The sequence below is a fragment of the Pagrus major genome, chromosome 1, assembly GCF_040436345.1.
Source record: "Pagrus major chromosome 1, Pma_NU_1.0".
Classification (NCBI taxonomy): Eukaryota; Metazoa; Chordata; class Actinopteri; order Spariformes; family Sparidae; genus Pagrus; species Pagrus major.
Genome location: NC_133215.1, coordinates 18,429,688 through 18,450,668, shown reverse-complemented (window position 1 = coordinate 18,450,668; position 20,981 = coordinate 18,429,688). Strand labels below are relative to the sequence as shown.

Below are 20,981 nucleotides of genomic sequence, written 5' to 3'. Positions count from 1 at the left end.
AAAAGAGGATATTGTTCAGGAGAAGTTTGAACAAATTACTATCACAAAGGACGAAGATCAAGAAATTCTCACGTTTGTCACTGATGAAAAAAAAGGAGCAATAGGGGTTGGCACAACACAAGAAAAAGATTGTGCTGGAGTAAAAGATAAGGTCACAGGGAGAAGTGAAGAAGTTGCAAGGGATTTTACAGAAACACAAGAAGAACTCCCAGTGAAGGAAGAGTGGGTATTGAAAAAGACTTCATATCAGCCATCTACGAAAGTGAAGGAGATGTCAGGCATGCTATCACTGCTTAACAGTGACTTGGACAAGCACCTCAAGGACAAGCCAATGAAAAGTTTGTCTCCAGAGGAGGACACTATCCAAGAGAGATTTGAACAAGTTATTCTCACTAAAATCCGAAAATCCTCTAGTGAGGAGGAAAGGATTACAATATGTGAAAAAACACAATCAGCAGCTGGTACTGATGTTGAGGATAAAATACATGGAGGGACACATGAACTTACACCAAGTAATGTATTGGAGACACCATACCAAGAAGTTTGCATTGATAGAAAGACACACCGCCATAGGTCAAGAATTGAGAAGGATTTGTCAGGCATGTTCGCACTTCTCACTAGTGACATGGATCAGTATCTCAAGGAAAAGCCAGGGGCAATACAATCTCTCCCAGAAGAGGATCTAGTCCAAGAGAGCTACAAACAAGTTATACTGACAAGTAGTAATTTGGAGGATGAGATAGGCGAAGAGGAAAATGAACGCATGCAGACAGACGAAGTTGGAGTCACAGAGTTGTCACCAGGTGCTGTATTAGAGACAGCAATCCAAGAAGTCTACATCGAAAGCAAGACACAGCAACAACAGTCTACAACTGAGAGGGATATGTCAGGCATGTTGTCACTTCTCAGTAGCGACTTGGATCAGCATCTCAAGGAAAAGCCAGTGGCAATACAATCTCTCCCAGAAGAGGATCTAGTCCACGAGAGCTACAAACAAGTTATACTGACAAGTAGTAATTTGGAGGATGAGATAGGCGAAGATGAAAATGAACACATGCAGACAGATGAAGTTGGAGTCACAGAGTTGTCACCAGGTTCTGTATTAGAGACAGCAATCCAAGAAGTCTACATCGAAAGAAAGACACAGCAACAACAGTCTACAACTGAGAGGGATATGTCAGGCATGTTGTCACTTCTCAGTAGCGACTTGGATCAGCATCTCAAGGAAAGGCCAGTGGCAATACAATCTCTCCCAGAAGAGGATCTAGTCCAAGAGAGCTACAAACAAGTTATACTGACAAGTAGTAATTTGGAGGATGAGATAGGCGAAGAGGAAAATGAACACATGCAGACAGACGAAGTTGGAGTCACAGAGTTGTCACCAGGTTCTGTATTAGAGACAGCAATCCAAGAAGTCTACATCGAAAGAAAGACACAGCAACAACAGTCTACAACTGAGAGGGATATGTCAGGCATGTTGTCACTTCTCAGTAGCGACTTGGATCAGCATCTCAAGGAAAAGCCAGTGGCAATACAATCTCTCCCAGAAGAGGATCTAGTCCAAGAGAGCTACAAACAAGTTATACTGACAAGTAGTAATTTGGAGGATAAGATGGGTGTAGAGGAAAATGAACACATGCAGACAGACAAAGTTGGAGTCACAGAGTTGTCACCAAGTTCTGTATTAGAGACAGCAATCCAAGAAGTCTACATTGAAAGAAAGACACAGCAACAACAGTCTACAACGGAAAGGGATATGTCAGGCATGTTGTCACTTCTCGGTAGCGACTTGGATCAACATCTCAAGGAAACGCCAGTGGCAATACAATCTCTCCCAGAAGAGGATCTAGTCAACGAGAGCTACAAACAAGTTATACTGACAAGTAGTAGTTTGGAGGATAAGATGGGTGTAGAGGAAAATGAACACATGCAGACAGACAAAGTTGGAGTCACAGAGTTGTCACCAAGTTCTGTATTAGAGACAGCAATCCAAGAAGTCTACATCGAAAGAAAGACACAGCAACAACAATCTACAACTGAAAGGGATATGTCAGGCATGTTGTCACTTCTCGGTAGCGACTTGGATCAACATCTCAAGGAAAAGCCAGTGGCAATACAATCTCTCCCAGAAGAGGATCTAGTCCAAGAGATCTACAAACAAGTTATACTGACAAGTAGTAATTTGGAGGATGAGATAGGTGTAGAGGAAAATGAACACATGCAGACAGACGAAGTTGGAGTCACAGAGTTGTCACCAAAATCTGTATTAGAGACACCATTCCAAGAAGTCTACATTGAAAGAAAGACACACCGCCATAGGTCAAGAATTGAGAAGGATTTGTCAGGCATGTTCGCACTTCTCACTAGTGACATGGATCAGTATCTCAAGGAAAAGCCAGTGGCAATACAATCTCTCCCAGAAGAGGATCTAGTCCAAGAGAGCTACAAACAAGTTATACTGACAAGTAGTAATTTGGATGATGAGATAGGTGAAGTGGAAAATGAACACATGCAGACAGACGAAGTTGGAGTCACAGAGTTGTCACCAGGTTCTGTATTAGAGACACCATTCCAAGAAGTCTACATCGAAAGAAAGACACAGCAACAACAGTCTACAACTGAGAGGGATATGTCAGGCATGTTGTCGCTTCTCAGTAGCGACTTGGATCAACATCTCAAGGAAAAGCCAATGGCAATACAATCTCTCCCAGAAGAGGATCTAGTCCACGAGAGCTACAAACAAGTTATACTGACAAGTAGTAATTTGGAGGATGAGATAGGTGAAGAGGAAAATGAACACATGCAGACAAACAAAGTTGGAGTCACAGAGCTGTCACCAGGTTCTGTATTAGAAACAGAAATCCAAAAAGTCAACATCGAAAGAAAGACACAGCAACAACAGTCTACAGCTGAAAGGGATATGTCAGGCATGTTGTCACTTCTCAGTAGCGACTTGGATCAACATCTCAAGGAAAAGCCAGTGGCAATACAATCTCTCCCAGAAGAGAAGGTAGTCCATGAGAGCTACAGACAAGTTATTCTGACAAAAGACACGAAAAAAGAAACACATATATTCTCCTCTGAACATCAGATGATGTCACCAGAAGACACAAATTTAAACATTGTGGACATCAATAAAAAGAGAACTACGGAAAGTAAATGGCAGAAGGTCCCTTCCCAAGAAGGTCCCAAAAATTTCTCATCTGAGGAGGGTGCGGCTCAAACCTCACCAACTGCAGCATCACCTTTCAATGACTCTATTGAGGGGACAGAGGACATTACAAAACCATATGTGACAATGTATGACTATAAGAATGATGATAGGGATGTCAGTTTAGTTGCTGCTGATTCGATTCTCAAAACACACAAATTTGTGCAACGACCTAGCAGTTCTAACACACCACAACGACCATCGGATTTAGAGAACCTAAGCACTGTGGTTTTTGACGAGCCATGCCATCCAGACTCTCTTGAAGCAAGTCCTGTCATGGAGGATAGATCTTCCAAGACATCCCCTGATTCAATTGAACCAAGTCCTGCCAGAGAATCCCCTTGTCCAGACTCTCTTGAGGGAAGTCCCACTCAATCAAAGGACACAGTACTTAAGATGCCAGCCACGACAGCTGTGTATGAGGATTATGCCTCCCAGCTAGAAGCATGTTTTGCTTATGACAAAAATATTTACAGGGATGAAAGTGGGCATGATGAGCAAGAAAACAACCGTGAGATCATCCAAATGGATAGTGAAATAAAGGACAAAGATTCCTATTCAGCAAAGGGAGTAACTGATGACATATGCTCTGACCCCAAAATACACAACAGTGAGAATTTTCACATACTCATAAGGCAAGACTCCCTTGATGCACTTGATAGAGAGGATGATATCACTGAAAAACAATTCACCCCAGAAGAGGAGATGTTTAAAATGGCTGCAAAGATCAAAACATTTGAAGAAATGGAACAGGAAGCTAAAATGAAGAGAGACAAATCGTTAGATTTCACTGCACTGTCAGAAACAGGTGATCACAAAGATGATGAGCTAGATCTAAAATGTGGCCCAGATAAACACTCTTCCTCACAAGAGACACTACAGAAACAATCTGAAAAATTTGCAACAGAAAGCACTCACACTCTTAGTTTGAGCAGTAAGGAGAAGGTAGAAAGTCAGTCACAACTAATAACTATGGAATCAGTTAATGGCTCACCTCAGGCTATGGCGTGTGCTGAAGAACTAGAATGTGAAATTTCACCATGTGAGGGTGAGAATGATGAAGACTTCAGTGCACAAGTTGAGGCTAAGGAAGAGATAAATCTTTTTCCTGTAGATGACAGAAAAACACCTGATAAAACACCTCTACAAACACCAGCTGATGAGAGAAGTCCTGATCCATTTCAGTTTCAAGAGGGGAAGCTATTTGAAATGACCAGAGGGGGAGCCATTGATATGACAAGAAGAAGCTTTGATGAAGAAGGGGAAGGATATGCATTTTTTCACATAGGGGAACATCCAGTTGATGAAGTTGTGCCAGAGGAGACAGGGGAAGCTCAAACAAAGTCTTTAACCATAGAGAATAGTGATTCTATTACTGCTCTTCAAGAGGTCCAACAATCATCTGTGACTCAGGGTGCCAATGATAAAATTCCCACTCCCAAACCAAGAACACTCATCAAACCCTCAAGTGACAAGTCAGAGGGTAAGAGCCCACTCTCCGAAGCTAATCTAGGCAGCTCTTTAGAGGTTCAGCCTGGTTCCCCCACTGCTTTGGAGGGAATAACTATTGCTCAAAATGAGGTCGAAAGCATTCAAAGCCTTGGTCTCGACTATCTAGACTCTACCATAGCTGACCTTCAATCAGACACATCCACAGGTGCCAATTCAGTGGACTCACAGCAGAGCAATGATTCTTCAGACTCCTCTCCTGATGATGATGAGGAGGAGGAGGAGGAGGAGGAGGAGGAGGAGGAAGATGATGATGACCAGTGCTCAGTCATAGAGATGTCTTTTTCAGCTTCACAGGCTGGCATTACAGCATATCATCAGGATTCACCCCGACCTTTGGTAATAAAACCGAGCAGCACAACTTGCAAGGAAATAACCATGGAAGTCTCACAGATATCGAAGCTTGATCAGGTTACAAGAAAAGAAGAAAAAAGCTTAACACTGGATCGTAGAACTAGATCTGAGGCCGATAGTGACACAAGTAAAGCCTCTAACAAAGACAGAAGGAGTTATTCTGACAGTAGTCAACCAACTAATAAGTCCAACCTTTTCCCCTGCAAACTTCCTGTCGTTACGCAACAGGAACCTCAAGCTCAGATGTTTTCCTCCTGCTCTCCCCAAGGGAAAGAAAGTCAACTCTCTAAGACTGCAAAAACTTCTGTCAGGTCTTCTTTGGATACTGATGATATAAGCAGCGCAAGTCGCAGGAGTCCAGATTCTGTTATCTTCACATATGACATCCCAGCCTCACACAGTTCTGATTCTGAAAGCAATTCGTTGCAACCATCTTCTGGGACAGAGCATGTATTTGAATCCAAGCCTGCCCAAGATGACATGGTGGAAACTCAGATGCGGAGAATCATCGATGACCAAACTCCAGAATGTATGGCAGGTATGGCCAGACCTACATGGGCTTTTGCTTTCCTATATCTTCTCCTCGGCAGCAAGAACCCTTTTACTCTTCTTAGGAACATAATGTAGCCATTTGTCATTTTGTGTTGTTTTCGTTTGTTGTGATTGGTCTAGTCCCATCTTGCATCATCTTTTCTTGTTTGTATCATGTATGTGCGTGTGTCTGTTTGTGTATGTGTATGTGTGTCCGTGTCTGTGTATGTGTATGTGTATGTGTGTGTGTGTGTGTGTGTGTGTGTCTGTGTCTGTGTGTCTCTGTCTGTGCGTTGTGGTGTTTTGCATGTTGGTAAGTTACTTTTCCATCTGTGTTTGTGTTTATGCAATCTCAAGATTGAATGGCTATGCTGGTTAAAGAAGTAGTAGCTTTAACAATTCTGATGCAGACTTCCACTGTTGTATTGGTATTAATATCTGTACTACTAATACAGCTTTACTAATATTAGCATGCAGATTGCTTAATCAGCACATTGCCATTGCTTTCACTAATGATTAAAAAACATGATGTGCTAATTGTGACCAAATAGTCATAGTCCATAAACAAGTCAACTCCTCTTCAGAGCGACCCTAAGGCCAACCTTTATGTTATCATCCATGTCAACATCACAGATCCATGCTCAATTTCAGAGTATTACAGCCCATAACATAGAATAAATTAAAGGAAATGTAAATCTGCAGTTACAAAATATATTTTAATGACTGGTACCTACAATGTGGAAATAGGTTTACTTTGAGATACATAGTATTTTACACCTTGATCTATCGACCATGATATTAAGATTTAATGTTTGGCTCTGGCGGCATTTTTAGTGGATTGGCAGGATGATGCTGACAGGAAAGAGGAGACATTAGCTATCATTGCAGATCTTCTTGGCTTCAGCTGGACAGGTAAGTTGTAAAATAATGCAAATATTTCAAATTTCAATTTCAGGAAAAACTGTATTTGGTGCATTTTATTGTATTTCTGAGCAGAATTAGGGAAATAGCAATAGAGTGTACATGTTCTAGCTGTAAAACATGCAAAAAAGTTATTTTTTTCACCCCTTGTTTTGTTATCCATCACCCCAGAGCTGGCAAGAGAGCTGGAATTCAGTGAGGATGATATCCAGTTAGTAAGGACAGAGAATCCTAATTCCCTTCAAGAGCAGAGCCATGCCTTGCTGCAGCGATGGGTTGAACGTGAAGGTAAACATGCAACAGGTACGTGGCGGTTTGGTCTGGCATATTTCAGTTGACATTTTACTAGTACTTGTCAATACAGGACATCAAATTCTGTAAACATTATTTGCTTTATGATACTGAATGCACTATTACCTTTTCCTTGTCATGCACTCCAGTCAATTGTGTGAACACAACCTGAAAAATCAACCTAATTTATCTTTGGTTTTAACCAAATGTTTTGTGTATTTATTTAATCTATATTCATACTTAAAATTCAATCTAATCTTACACTGTCAACTTTGACATAATTTCTTCATTGTGTTAACTGAATGAAATCCTTTCACAGAGGACAGTCTGATTAAGAGACTAACCAAGATCAACCGCATGGACATCGTCCATCTTATTGAAACCCAGATGAACAAGTCAGTTCAAGAGCAAACATCTAGAACTTATGCAGAGATAGAAAAGACACTGGATCACAGTGAAGGTAGTTACACCTCTCAACACTCACTTCAACATCCAAGTTTGAAGACTCTGTCTAACACCAGGCTCTATTTGTGTATTTGCACACTTATTTATTATGTGTATTTTCCAGTGTCAGTAGCCCTATCTTCAGTTCAAGAGGATGCAGACAGCCCAAGAGTCGTGAGAAGGGTGGAGTCAGACCGCAGACCACCCCCAGCTGTTTCTGAAGAGGACCTCTCAGTTGCTTCCTTATTGGATATTCCTTCCTGGGCAGAGCCTGTTGGACACACCCCCTCAGAGAGCATGCACGGTGACCTGTTGGAGGAGCCTGAGATCCCACAGTAAATTATTTATTTGAAATGTTTCCTGAATCATCATACACATATCCAGTGTAATGTAGTGTAGCATTATTTGACACATTTCAACTGACACTCACAGCATGCACCAGAAATGTCATATAGGTATACAAAAAAAAGAAGTAGTAAAACTTGCTGCTTTTCCGGAGTTCAATATTTCCCAGCATGTCAGCATTGGGAAATACAACAGTGCTATATCCTGATGCCACTGGTATGCATGCTTAAATAGAACACAGTGGGTACAGGTATTTGCCCTGGGCCCATTGTTTGTGGGTGTTGCACGTGCACTATTCTTGTTAGATTTGGGCTTGGTCATACCAAATTAATGCAAAGTCATAATTAGTGACCTTCTTTTTGTGTTACAGTGAATTAAACCCTAACCTATGGACCTCAGAGGATATAATCACACAAGAACCTACAGCTTACGACAACTCGGATGAGCAAGTAAGTACGCTTCCCACCTCAAAAGAAGCAGCATTGGGGAGCCAAGCAACTCAAATTTATAACCCCAAAATGAGAGACAAGCAAGATGGCCACAATGTTGAAGTTCATTTCATCAGGCCTCTCCAAGGGGGCAAGCAGTGCCAAGTCAAAGATGACTGCAACCAAACCTTACCTTTGATGAAGTGTGGTTTTCAAGATGAGCAAGGGCAATCACTTGAAGCTCTGAAGTTACCATCATCTATCTCTATCAGAGACTTTGGTCTGAGCCTATTAGAATCAGACCAAGCTGAGACTGACTTCAGTAAACTTTGTGATGAGTTTAGCGATACACCACAGCTTGACAAAACAGATGCAGCTAAAAGCATTGTCAGAAGAATCTCCAACCCTAGCCTGTTAGTCTTGCCACCAGAGGACCTCCAAGCAACTCAGGCCATAACTGAGGATGACACAGATGTAGCTCAAAAAAGCAGCGTCTCTCAGAAGTGTACTGATGAGATTACAACCCAATTCTACAAAGTTTTGTATGGTCATGACAAGGTTCCACAGGTTTTTGATATGGACATGGGCTTCAAACCCTTCAAGTCAAGCAAGGAGGAAAAGAAAAAAACCCAAGTATGCAGTGATCGGTATCTGGAAAACATGCCCTTCATTGATGATAATGGTGACGTCCAGTCAATTGACCCCATTATTCCTACAGCTAAGTACAGCATGGTGGAACCATTCAAAATTAAGACCAACAGTATGACAACCAGTGACCCTGCTCACATGGCCTGTGACTCAACTGATCAGTACCTGAATTGCTATTCTTCTAGTTCAGATAGTGACCATGTTATAGTAAGGGCAAAGGCGCCTTACAGATCTGAGCCAAACACTGCCTCTTCTAGCCTTCCCCTACCTATTGCCCATCTTGCACCACAATCACCTGAGGAAGATGCAACATTACCTTTCATTGAGTACATCCCGTTGACCCCTGATTCTTTGGTGTCTGAGCATCATTGTGCCTCACCACCTATTAATGAAAGGGGCCTTGTAGAGGCATGGACACTAAATGACCCCATACTGAGACTGTCATCCCCTGAATCTGTCATGTCAATTAGTGATTATAGGGCAATGTCACCTGACTCTCCACAGCGGGAAAGAAGGGTCTTACCTGACTTGTCCTGTATATTAGATGACAGCCGGGCACTCTCTCCACGATCTGATGCATGTAGTTCACCAGAAATTACAATTAATTTCACCGAAAATAAATTACACCCCAATCAATCACATGCACATGAATGTGAAACACAATTAGAAAGTTTGAAAGATTATGCAACTACTGTGAATTCACACTCACTTTGTTCTGACTCCTTTGAGTCTTGGAATAAGTATAGACCACTGTGCCCCAGCTCTCAAGTACCTAAGTTTTGTTCACCTATACCTGACAGTCCACAGATAAAGGGAGACTTCAGAGCATTATCACCAGTAACATCAAATATTGAGTGTGACGAGTTTTTGCAATATGTTTCTCTTGATAGATCTTCGTCTGACTCAGCTAGAAATATTCATGGATATGGATCATTAGATAGGGACTGCCGACCATCCTCACCAGAATCTCAGACTTCCCAGTGCAGTTTCTCATTTCTTGAACTCTTGCTCTCAGAACCCATTCGTGCCCAACTTATGAGTCAGTATTGTGATTATTATTTACTATATTCAGGAGGAAATCCGCCCTATCCACTGCTGACATCAGCTCCTTCCATGACAGGCTGCAATGAGGAAGTGGGTCAGGGTAGGGCATTCACACCAAAGTTACTAGCCTCACATCTTGATCCTCCTCTCCCTGAAGAATCAGTCACATCAAGCAGTTATATTCCACCTGATTTGTCAGTTTCACAGGACATGCATATGAACTGTGATTATTTGCAATATTCCGTGAATGCTCCGTCAACATCTGTCAATGGTATATATAGTGCAGACTGTTCAAGTAAAACAGAAAAGTCCTTTCAAGTAAGGCCGCTTTCATTGGAAGCCCCACAACTAGAGGAGGAAAGTAGCCAATCTTTCCTTGATTACTGGTTTTCTAAATTGAAACCAGAACCTTCCCAATACATAACATCGGAAGTTCAGTCAGATATTCATTTGACAAACAACAGACAAAACACCTCACAACACAATAAAGTGCAAGAGTCCAAAAATTTGTATTGGGTGAAAGAGTCTTCCAGAATAGATTCATGCTTTGATCACAAAAATCACAAACAATCCACTGAAACTTTTGAGATGTTCAAAGAACTAACATTGCCCAAACCAGTTGTCTTTAACTTGGTCGAGAGACCAAAATCCATTTTTGAGTTTCCAGATAAAAAATCAAAAACAGACGAGTCTTTACTTGAAGGGAGCAAGAGAGTATTAAAGCCAAATATGTCACATACATTATTGGGGAAAATGGATAATGATTTAACCGTTGACAACACATCGGATGAATCAAGACAGGAGTCTCTTGAATCCACATTTATGGCTGACATCAGACAATCATCCCCAAGTTCTTTGGCGATAGTTGAGCAGCACTTTTTATCTCCTAGCATGACATTTGGACAAATGAAGAGTAAACATTGTAACTATTATTTACAGTGCTCAGAATGTAGACCACTATCACCTCTTCCAACACTGTCAGATGTTGAGTATTATGAATTTTGTCTTGATGAATTTATTGACGAAAACAGACCAGATTCACCAGACTCACTAACTTCACAGATTGAAGCTAAACACACAGGTGTATCTGTAACTGCATCCCACCAGCATTCTACTGTGAAAGGTCTTACATATGCAGATATTGTCCGCGGTGAAAAACATGCCGCTGCAATTCCCACAGTTTCGGCACTTGAATTGGGACCTTTATGGCCTCTATCAGTGACATCAGATGAGGAGTACAACCTTTCCAACATAGACGATTGGGTCAGCGAGTTGAGACCACAGTCTCCCGAGTCAGTGGCCTCTCAAAGTGAACTTAGGTCCCTGTCTCCTGACTCACCTGTTCCTCAGTTCAGACCTCCACATATGGGATACGATGTGGACTTAATAAGGGACAGGTCGTTTACTCCAGAATCAACATTTTCAGACTGGGAAGGTACTGATTTGTGTCTGGATACCCTGTTTGATGAGAGCAGACCAGAGTCCCCGCAGTCAGTTTTATCAGACCTTGGACTTGATTGCTTCTTTAGTAGCAGGACGTTGTCCCCAGAATCGGTGTCTTCTGATTTTGACTTTTCGCTTCTGCATGACTGGTTGGCAGATTTTAGAGCATCCTCCCCAGAATCTGTAGCATCAGTTGAGCAGCACGCTTTTTCTCCATGCATAACATTTGGCCAGATGATGAGTCAACACTGTGATTATTATTTAGAGCACTCAGAATGTAGACCAGTGTCACCTCTTTCAACACTGTCAGATGTTGAGTATTACGAATTTTGTCTGGAGGAATTGTTCGATGAAAACAGACCAGATTCACCAGACTCACTAACTTCACAGATTGAATCTAAGCACAAAAGTTTAACTGTAACTGCATCCCTACTGCTTACTACTTCGAAACCTCTAACATATGCAGATATTGTGCGTGGTGTCACACATATGGAACATGCAAACAACATGCCACCTATTTCATCATTTGAGTTGAGACCTATTTGGCTTTCATCAATGACATCAGATGAGGAGTACAACCTTTCCAACATAGACGATTGGGTCAGCAAGTTGAGACCACAGTCTCCCGAGTCAGTGGCCTCTCAAAGTGAACTTAGGTCCCTGTCTCCTGACTCACCTGTTCCTCAGTTCAGACCGCCGCATATGGGTTATGATGTGGACTTAACAAGGGACAGGTCGTTTACTCCAGAATCAACATTTTCAGACTGGGAAGGTACTGATTTGTGTCTGGATACACTGTTTGATGAGAGCAGACCAGAGTCCCCGCAGTCAGTTTTATCAGACCTTGGACTTGATAGGTTCTTTAGTAGCAGGACGTTGTCCCCAGAATCGGTGTCTTCTGATTTTGACTTTTCGATTCTGCATGACTGGTTGGCAGATTTTAGAGCATCCTCCCCAGAATCTGTAGCATCAGTTGAGCAGCACGCTTTTTCTCCTAGCATGACATTTGGCCAGATGATGAGTCAACACTGTGATTATTATTTAGAGCACTCAGAATGTAGACCAGTATCACCTCTTTCAACCCTGTCAGATGTTGAGTATTACAAATTTTGTCTGGAGGAATTGTTCAATGAAAACAGACCAGATTCACCAGACTCACTAACTTCACAGATTGAAGCTCAACACACCAATCCAAGTGTAACTGAATCCCTCCCACTTTCCGCTGCAAAGCCTCCAACATACACAGATACTGAGTGTGGCATTACACGTGAAAGACATGCGCCCGCCGTTCTAAGTGCCACATTATTTGAGTTGAGAACTTTTTGGCGTCCGTCACTGACGTCATTTGAGTTGACACCCCTTTGGCCTTCATCAGTGATGGCAGATGAAAAGTACAATCATTGCTCCTTAGACGACTGGCTCATCGAGTTGAGACCCCAGTCTCCTGAGTCAGTTGCCTCTCAAACTGAAATTAGGTCACTGTCTCCTGACTCACCTGTTCCTCAGTTCAGACCTCCACATATGAGTTACGATGTGGACTTAACAAGGGACAGGTCGTTTAGTCCCGAATCAACATTTTCAGACTGGGAAGGTACTGATTTGTGTCTGGATACCCTGTTTGATGAGAGCAGACCAGAGTCCCCACAGTCAGTTTTGTCAGACCTTGGACTTGATAGGTTCTTTAGTAGCAGGACGTTGTCCCCAGAATCGGTGTCTTCTGATTTTGACTTTTCGCTTCTGCATGACTGGTTGGCAGATTTTAGGGCATCCTCCCCAGAATCTGTAGCATCAGTTGATCAGCACGCTTTTTCTCCTTGCATGACATTTGGCCAGATGATGAGCCAACACTGTGATTATTATTTACAGCACTCAGAATGTAGACCAGTATCACCTCTTTCAACCCTGTCAGATGTTGAGTATTACGAATTTTGTCTGGAGGAATTGTTCGATGAAAACAGACCAGATTCACCAGACTCACTAACTTCACAGATTGAAGCTAAACACACAAGTTTACCTGTAACTGCATCCCTACCGCTTTCCACTGTAAAGGCTGTTACATATGCAGATATTGTGCGTGGTGTTGCCCTTGAAAAACATACGGCTGCCATCCCCACAGAATTGGCATTACAGTTGAGACCTTCGTGGCCTCTATCAGTGAAATCAGACGAGGAGTACACTCATTCCACCATAGACGATTGGGTCAGCGAGTTGAGACCACAATCTCCCGAGTCAGTGGCCTCTCAAAGTGAACTTAGGTCCCTGTCTCCTGACTCACCTGTTCCTCAGTTCAGACCTCCACATATGGGTTACGATGTGGACTTAACAAGGGACAGGTCGTTTACTCCAGAATCAACATTTTCAGACTGGGAAGGTACTGATTTGTGTCTGGATACCCTGTTTGATGAGAGCAGACCAGAGTCCCCGCAGTCTGTTTTGTCAGACCTTGGACTTGATAGGTTCTTTAGTAGCAGGACGTTGTCCCCAGAATCGGTGTCTTCTGATTTTGACTTTTCGCTTCTGCATGACTGGTTGGCAGATTTTAGGGCATCCTCCCCAGAATCTGTAGCATCAGTTGAGCAGCACGCTTTTTCTCCTAGCATGACATTTGGCCAGATGATGAGTCAACACTGTGATTATTATTTAGAGCACTCAGAATGTAGACCAGTATCACCTCTTTCAACACTGTCAGATGTTGAGTATTACGAATTTTGTCTGGAGGAATTGTTTGATGAAAACAGACCAGATTCACCAGACTCACTAACTTCACAGATTGAATCTAAGCACAAAAGTTTAACTGTAACTGCATCCCTACCGCTTACCATTTCGAAACCTCTAACATATGCAGATATTGTGCGTGGTGTCACACATATGGAACATGCAAACAACATGCCACCTGTTTCATCATTTGAGTTGAGACCTATTTGGCTTTCATCAATGACATCAGATGAGGAGTACAACCTTTCCAACATAGACGATTGGGTCAGCGAGTTGAGACCACAGTCTTCCCAGTCAGTGGCATCTCAAAGTGAACTTAGGTCCCTGTCTCCTGACTCACCTGTTCCTCAGTTCAGACCTCCACATATGGGTTACGATGTGGACTTAACAAGGGACAGGTCATTTACTCCAGAATCAACATTTTCAGACTGGGAAGGTACTGATTTGTGTCTGGATACCCTGTTTGATGAGAGCAGACCAGAGTCCCCGCAGTCAGTTTTATCAGACCTTGGACTTGATAGGTTCTTTAGTAGCAGGACGTTGTCCCCAGAATCGGTGTCTTCTGATTTTGACTTTTCGCTTCTGCATGACTGGTTGGCAGATTTTAGGGCATCCTCCCCAGAATCTGTAGCATCAGTTGATCAGCACGCTTTTTCTCCTTGCATGACATTTGGCCAGATGATGAGCCAACACTGTGATTATTATTTACAGCACTCAGAATGTAGACCAGTATCACCTCTTTCAACCCTGTCAGATGTTGAGTATTACGAATTTTGTCTGGAGGAATTGTTCGATGAAAACAGACCAGATTCACCAGACTCACTAACTTCACAGATTGAAGCTAAACACACAAGTTTACCTGTAACTGCATCCCTACCGCTTTCCACTGTAAAGGCTGTTACATATGCAGATATTGTGCGTGGTGTTGCCCTTGAAAAACATACGGCTGCCATCCCCACAGAATTGGCATTACAGTTGAGACCTTCGTGGCCTCTATCAGTGAAATCAGACGAGGAGTACACTCATTCCACCATAGACGATTGGGTCAGCGAGTTGAGACCACAATCTCCCGAGTCAGTGGCCTCTCAAAGTGAACTTAGGTCCCTGTCTCCTGACTCACCTGTTCCTCAGTTCAGACCTCCACATATGGGTTACGATGTGGACTTAACAAGGGACAGGTCGTTTACTCCAGAATCAACATTTTCAGACTGGGAAGGTACTGATTTGTGTCTGGATACCCTGTTTGATGAGAGCAGACCAGAGTCCCCGCAGTCTGTTTTGTCAGACCTTGGACTTGATAGGTTCTTTAGTAGCAGGACGTTGTCCCCAGAATCGGTGTCTTCTGATTTTGACTTTTCGCTTCTGCATGACTGGTTGGCAGATTTTAGGGCATCCTCCCCAGAATCTGTAGCATCAGTTGAGCAGCACGCTTTTTCTCCTAGCATGACATTTGGCCAGATGATGAGTCAACACTGTGATTATTATTTAGAGCACTCAGAATGTAGACCAGTATCACCTCTTTCAACACTGTCAGATGTTGAGTATTACGAATTTTGTCTGGAGGAATTGTTTGATGAAAACAGACCAGATTCACCAGACTCACTAACTTCACAGATTGAATCTAAGCACAAAAGTTTAACTGTAACTGCATCCCTACCGCTTACCATTTCGAAACCTCTAACATATGCAGATATTGTGCGTGGTGTCACACATATGGAACATGCAAACAACATGCCACCTGTTTCATCATTTGAGTTGAGACCTATTTGGCTTTCATCAATGACATCAGATGAGGAGTACAACCTTTCCAACATAGACGATTGGGTCAGCGAGTTGAGACCACAGTCTTCCCAGTCAGTGGCATCTCAAAGTGAACTTAGGTCCCTGTCTCCTGACTCACCTGTTCCTCAGTTCAGACCTCCACATATGGGTTACGATGTGGACTTAACAAGGGACAGGTCATTTACTCCAGAATCAACATTTTCAGACTGGGAAGGTACTGATTTGTGTCTGGATACCCTGTTTGATGAGAGCAGACCAGAGTCCCCGCAGTCAGTTTTATCAGACCTTGGACTTGATTGCTTCTTTAGTAGCAAGACGTTGTCCCCGGAATCGGTGTCTTCTGATTTTGACTTTTCGCTTCTGCATGACTGGTTGGCAGATTTTAGAGCATCCTCCCCAGAATCTATAGCATCAGTTGATCAGCACGCTTTTTCTCCTTGCATGACATTTGGCCAGATGATGAGTCAACACTGTGATTATTATTTACAGCACTCAGAATGTAGACCAGTATCACCTCTTTCAACACTGTCAGATGTTGAGTATTACGAATTTTGTCTGGAGGAATTGTTCGACGAAAACAGACCAGAATCACCAGACTCACTCACTTCACAGATTGAAGTTGATAACACAACTGTGCCTGTAAGTGCATCATTACCGCTTTCCACTGTAAAGGCTCTTACATATACAGATATTGTGCGTGGTGTTACCCTTGAAAAACATGTGGCTGCCATCCCCACAGAATTGACATTACAGTTGAGACCTTCATGGCCTCTATTAGTGACATCAGACGAGGAGTACACTCATTCCACCATAGATGATTGGGTCAGCGAGTTGAGACCACAGTCTCCCCAGTCAGTGGCCTCTCAAAGTGAACTTAGGTCCCTGTCTCCTGACTCACCTGTTCCTCAGTTCAGACCTCCACATATGGGATACGATGTGGACTTAACAAGGGACAGGTCGTTTACTCCAGAATCAACATTTTCAGACTGGGAAGGTACTGATTTGTGTCTGGATACCCTGTTTGATGAGAGCAGACCAGAGTCCCCGCAGTCAGTTTTGTCAGACCTTGGACTTGATAGGTTCTTTAGTAGCAGGACGTTGTCCCCAGAATCGGTGTCTTCTGATTTTGACTTTTCGCTTCTGCATGACTGGTTGGCAGATTTTAGAGCATCCTCCCCAGAATCTGTAGCATCAGTTGAGCAGCACACATTTACTCATAGCATGACATTTGGCCAGATGATGAGCCAACATTGTGATTATTATTTACAGCACTCAGAATGTAGACCAGTATCTCCTCTTTCAACACTGTCAGATGTTGAGTATTACGAATTTTGTCTGGAGGAATTGTTCGATGAAAACAGACCAGATTCACCAGACTCACTAACTTCACAGATTGAATCTAAGCACAGAAGTTTAACTGTAACTGCATCCCTACCGCTTACCACCTCGAAACCTCTAACATATGCAGATATTGTGCGTGGTGTCACACATATGGAACATGCAAACAACATGCCACCTGTTTCATCATTTGAGTTGAGACCTGTTTGGCCTTTGGCAGTGACATCATTTGAGTTGAGACCTATTTGGCTTTCATCAATGACATCAGATGAGGAGTACAACCTTTCCAACATAGACGATTGGGTCAGCGAGTTGAGACCACAGTCTTCCCAGTCAGTGGCATCTCAAAGTGAACTTAGGTCCCTGTCTCCTGACTCACCTGTTCCTCAGTTCAGACCTCCACATATGGGTTACGATGTGGACTTAACAAGGGACAGGTCATTTACTCCAGAATCAACATTTTCAGACTGGGAAGGTACTGATTTGTGTCTGGATACCCTGTTTGATGAGAGCAGACCAGAGTCCCCGCAGTCAGTTTTATCAGACCTTGGACTTGATTGCTTCTTTAGTAGCAGGACGTTGTCCCCAGAATCGGTGTCTTCTGATTTTGACTTTTCGCTTCTGCATGACTGGTTGGCAGATTTTAGAGCATCCTCCCCAGAATCTGTAGCATCAGTTGAGCAGCACGCTTTTTCTCCTTGCATAACATTTGGCCAGATGATGAGTCAACACTGTGATTATTATTTAGAGCACTCAGAATGTAGACCAGTGTCACCTCTTTCAACACTGTCAGATGTTGAGTATTACGAATTTTGTCTGGAGGAATTGTTCGATGAAAACAGACCAGATTCACCAGACTCACTAACTTCACAGATTGAATCTAAGCACAAAAGTTTAACTGTAACTGCATCCCTACTGCTTACTACTTCGAAACCTCTAACATATGCAGATATTGTGCGTGGTGTCACACATATGGAACATGCAAACAACATGCCACCTATTTCATCATTTGAGTTGAGACCTATTTGGCTTTCATCAATGACATCAGATGAGGAGTACAACCTTTCCAACATAGACGATTGGGTCAGCAAGTTGAGACCACAGTCTCCCGAGTCAGTGGCCTCTCAAAGTGAACTTAGGTCCCTGTCTCCTGACTCACCTGTTCCTCAGTTCAGACCGCCGCATATGGGTTATGATGTGGACTTAACAAGGGACAGGTCGTTTACTCCAGAATCAACATTTTCAGACTGGGAAGGTACTGATTTGTGTCTGGATACACTGTTTGATGAGAGCAGACCAGAGTCCCCGCAGTCAGTTTTATCAGACCTTGGACTTGATAGGTTCTTTAGTAGCAGGACGTTGTCCCCAGAATCGGTGTCTTCTGATTTTGACTTTTCGATTCTGCATGACTGGTTGGCAGATTTTAGAGCATCCTCCCCAGAATCTGTAGCATCAGTTGAGCAGCACGCTTTTTCTCCTAGCATGACATTTGGCCAGATGATGAGTCAACACTGTGATTATTATTTAGAGCACTCAGAATGTAGACCAGTGTCACCTCTTTCAACCCTGTCAGATGTTGAGTATTACAAATTTTGTCTGGAGGAATTGTTCAATGAAAACAGACCAGATTCACCAGACTCACTAACTTCACAGATTGAAGCTCAACACACCAATCCAAGTGTAACTGAATCCCTCCCACTTTCCGCTGCAAAGCCTCCAACATACACAGATACTGAGTGTGGCATTACACGTGAAAGACATGCGCCCGCCGTTCTAAGTGCCACATTATTTGAGTTGAGAACTTTTTGGCGTCCGTCACTGACGTCATTTGAGTTGACACCCCTTTGGCCTTCATCAGTGATGGCAGATGAAAAGTACAATCATTGCTCCTTAGACGACTGGCTCATCGAGTTGAGACCCCAGTCTCCTGAGTCAGTTGCCTCTCAAACTGAAATTAGGTCACTGTCTCCTGACTCACCTGTTCCTCAGTTCAGACCTCCACATATGAGTTACGATGTGGACTTAACAAGGGACAGGTCGTTTACTCCCGAATCAACATTTTCAGACTGGGAAGGTACTGATTTGTGTCTGGATACCCTGTTTGATGAGAGCAGACCAGAGTCCCCACAGTCAGTTTTGTCAGACCTTGGACTTGATAGGTTCTTTAGTAGCAGGACGTTGTCCCCAGAATCGGTGTCTTCTGATTTTGACTTTTCGCTTCTGCATGACTGGTTGGCAGATTTTAGGGCATCCTCCCCAGAATCTGTAGCATCAGTTGATCAGCACGCTTTTTCTCCTTGCATGACATTTGGCCAGATGATGAGCCAACACTGTGATTATTATTTACAGCACTCAGAATGTAGACCAGTATCACCTCTTTCAACCCTGTCAGATGTTGAGTATTACGAATTTTGTCTGGAGGAATTGTTCGATGAAAACAGACCAGATTCACCAGACTCACTAACTTCACAGATTGAAGCTAAACACACAAGTTTACCTGTAACTGCATCCCTACCGCTTTCCACTGTAAAGGCTGTTACATATGCAGATATTGTGCGTGGTGTTGCCCTTGAAAAACATACGGCTGCCATCCCCACAGAATTGGCATTACAGTTGAGACCTTTGTGGCCTCTATCAGTGAAATCAGACGAGGAGTACACTCATTCCACCATAGACGATTGGGTCAGCGAGTTGAGACCACAATCTCCCGAGTCAGTGGCCTCTCAAAGTGATCTTAGGTCCCTGTCTCCTGACTCACCTGTTCCTCAGTTCAGACCTCCACATATGGGTTACGATGTGGACTTAACAAGGGACAGGTCGTTTACTCCAGAATCAACATTTTCAGACTGGGAAGGTACTGATTTGTGTCTGGATACCCTGTTTGATGAGAGCAGACCAGAGTCCCCGCAGTCTGTTTTGTCAGACCTTGGACTTGATAGGTTCTTTAGTAGCAGGACGTTGTCCCCAGAATCGGTGTCTTCTGATTTTGACTTTTCGCTTCTGCATGACTGGTTGGCAGATTTTAGGGCATCCTCCCCAGAATCTGTAGCATCAGTTGAGCAGCACGCTTTTTCTCCTAGCATGACATTTGGCCAGATGATGAGTCAACACTGTGATTATTATTTAGAGCACTCAGAATGTAGACCAGTATCACCTCTTTCAACACTGTCAGATGTTGAGTATTACGAATTTTGTCTGGAGGAATTGTTTGATGAAAACAGACCAGATTCACCAGACTCACTAACTTCACAGATTGAATCTAAGCACAAAAGTTTAACTGTAACTGCATCCCTACCGCTTACCATTTCGAAACCTCTAACATATGCAGATATTGTGCGTGGTGTCACACATATGGAACATGCAAACAACATGCCACCTGTTTCATCATTTGAGTTGAGACCTATTTGGCTTTCATCAATGACATCAGATGAGGAGTACAACCTTTCCAACATAGACGATTGGGTCAGCGAGTTGAGACCACAGTCTTCCCAGTCAGTGGCATCTCAAAGTGAACTTAGGTCCCTGTCTCCTGACTCACCTGTTCCTCAGTTCAGACCTCCACATATGGGTTACGATGTGGACTTAACAAGGGACAGGTCATTTACTCCAGAATCAACATTTTCAGACTGGGAAGGTACTGATTTGTGTCTGGATACCCTGTTTGATGAGAGCAGACCAGAGTCCCCGCAGTCAGTTTTATCAGACCTTGGACTTGATTGCTTCTTTAGTAGCAAGACGTTGTCCCCGGAATCGGTGTCTTCTGATTTTGACTTTTCGCTTCTGCATGACTGGTTGGCAGATTTTAGAGCATCCTCCCCAGAATCTATAGCATCAGTTGATCAGCACGCTTTTTCTCCTTGCATGACATTTGGCCAGATGATGAGTCAACACTGTGATTATTATTTACAGCACTCAGAATGTAGACCAGTATCACCTCTTTCAACACTGTCAGATGTTGAGTATTACGAATTTTGTCT

At 43.0% G+C, this 20,981-nt stretch overlaps 1 protein-coding gene across 1 annotated transcript in view; it reads left to right on the top strand.

Annotated features, from left to right (window-relative positions):
- Positions 1-20,981, top strand: part of LOC140995177 (ankyrin-2-like) — an 89,373-nt gene that overhangs the window by 48,064 nt on the left and 20,328 nt on the right. The window contains exons 43-49 of the mRNA XM_073465170.1: positions 543-4,019; positions 5,031-5,612; positions 6,440-6,517; positions 6,698-6,829; positions 7,137-7,277; positions 7,386-7,596; positions 7,977-8,055. Of these exons, the coding sequence (XP_073321271.1) occupies positions 543-4,019; positions 5,031-5,612; positions 6,440-6,517; positions 6,698-6,829; positions 7,137-7,277; positions 7,386-7,596; positions 7,977-8,055 (4,700 nt within the window). The remainder of the gene's footprint in view (positions 1-542; positions 4,020-5,030; positions 5,613-6,439; positions 6,518-6,697; positions 6,830-7,136; positions 7,278-7,385; positions 7,597-7,976; positions 8,056-20,981) is intronic.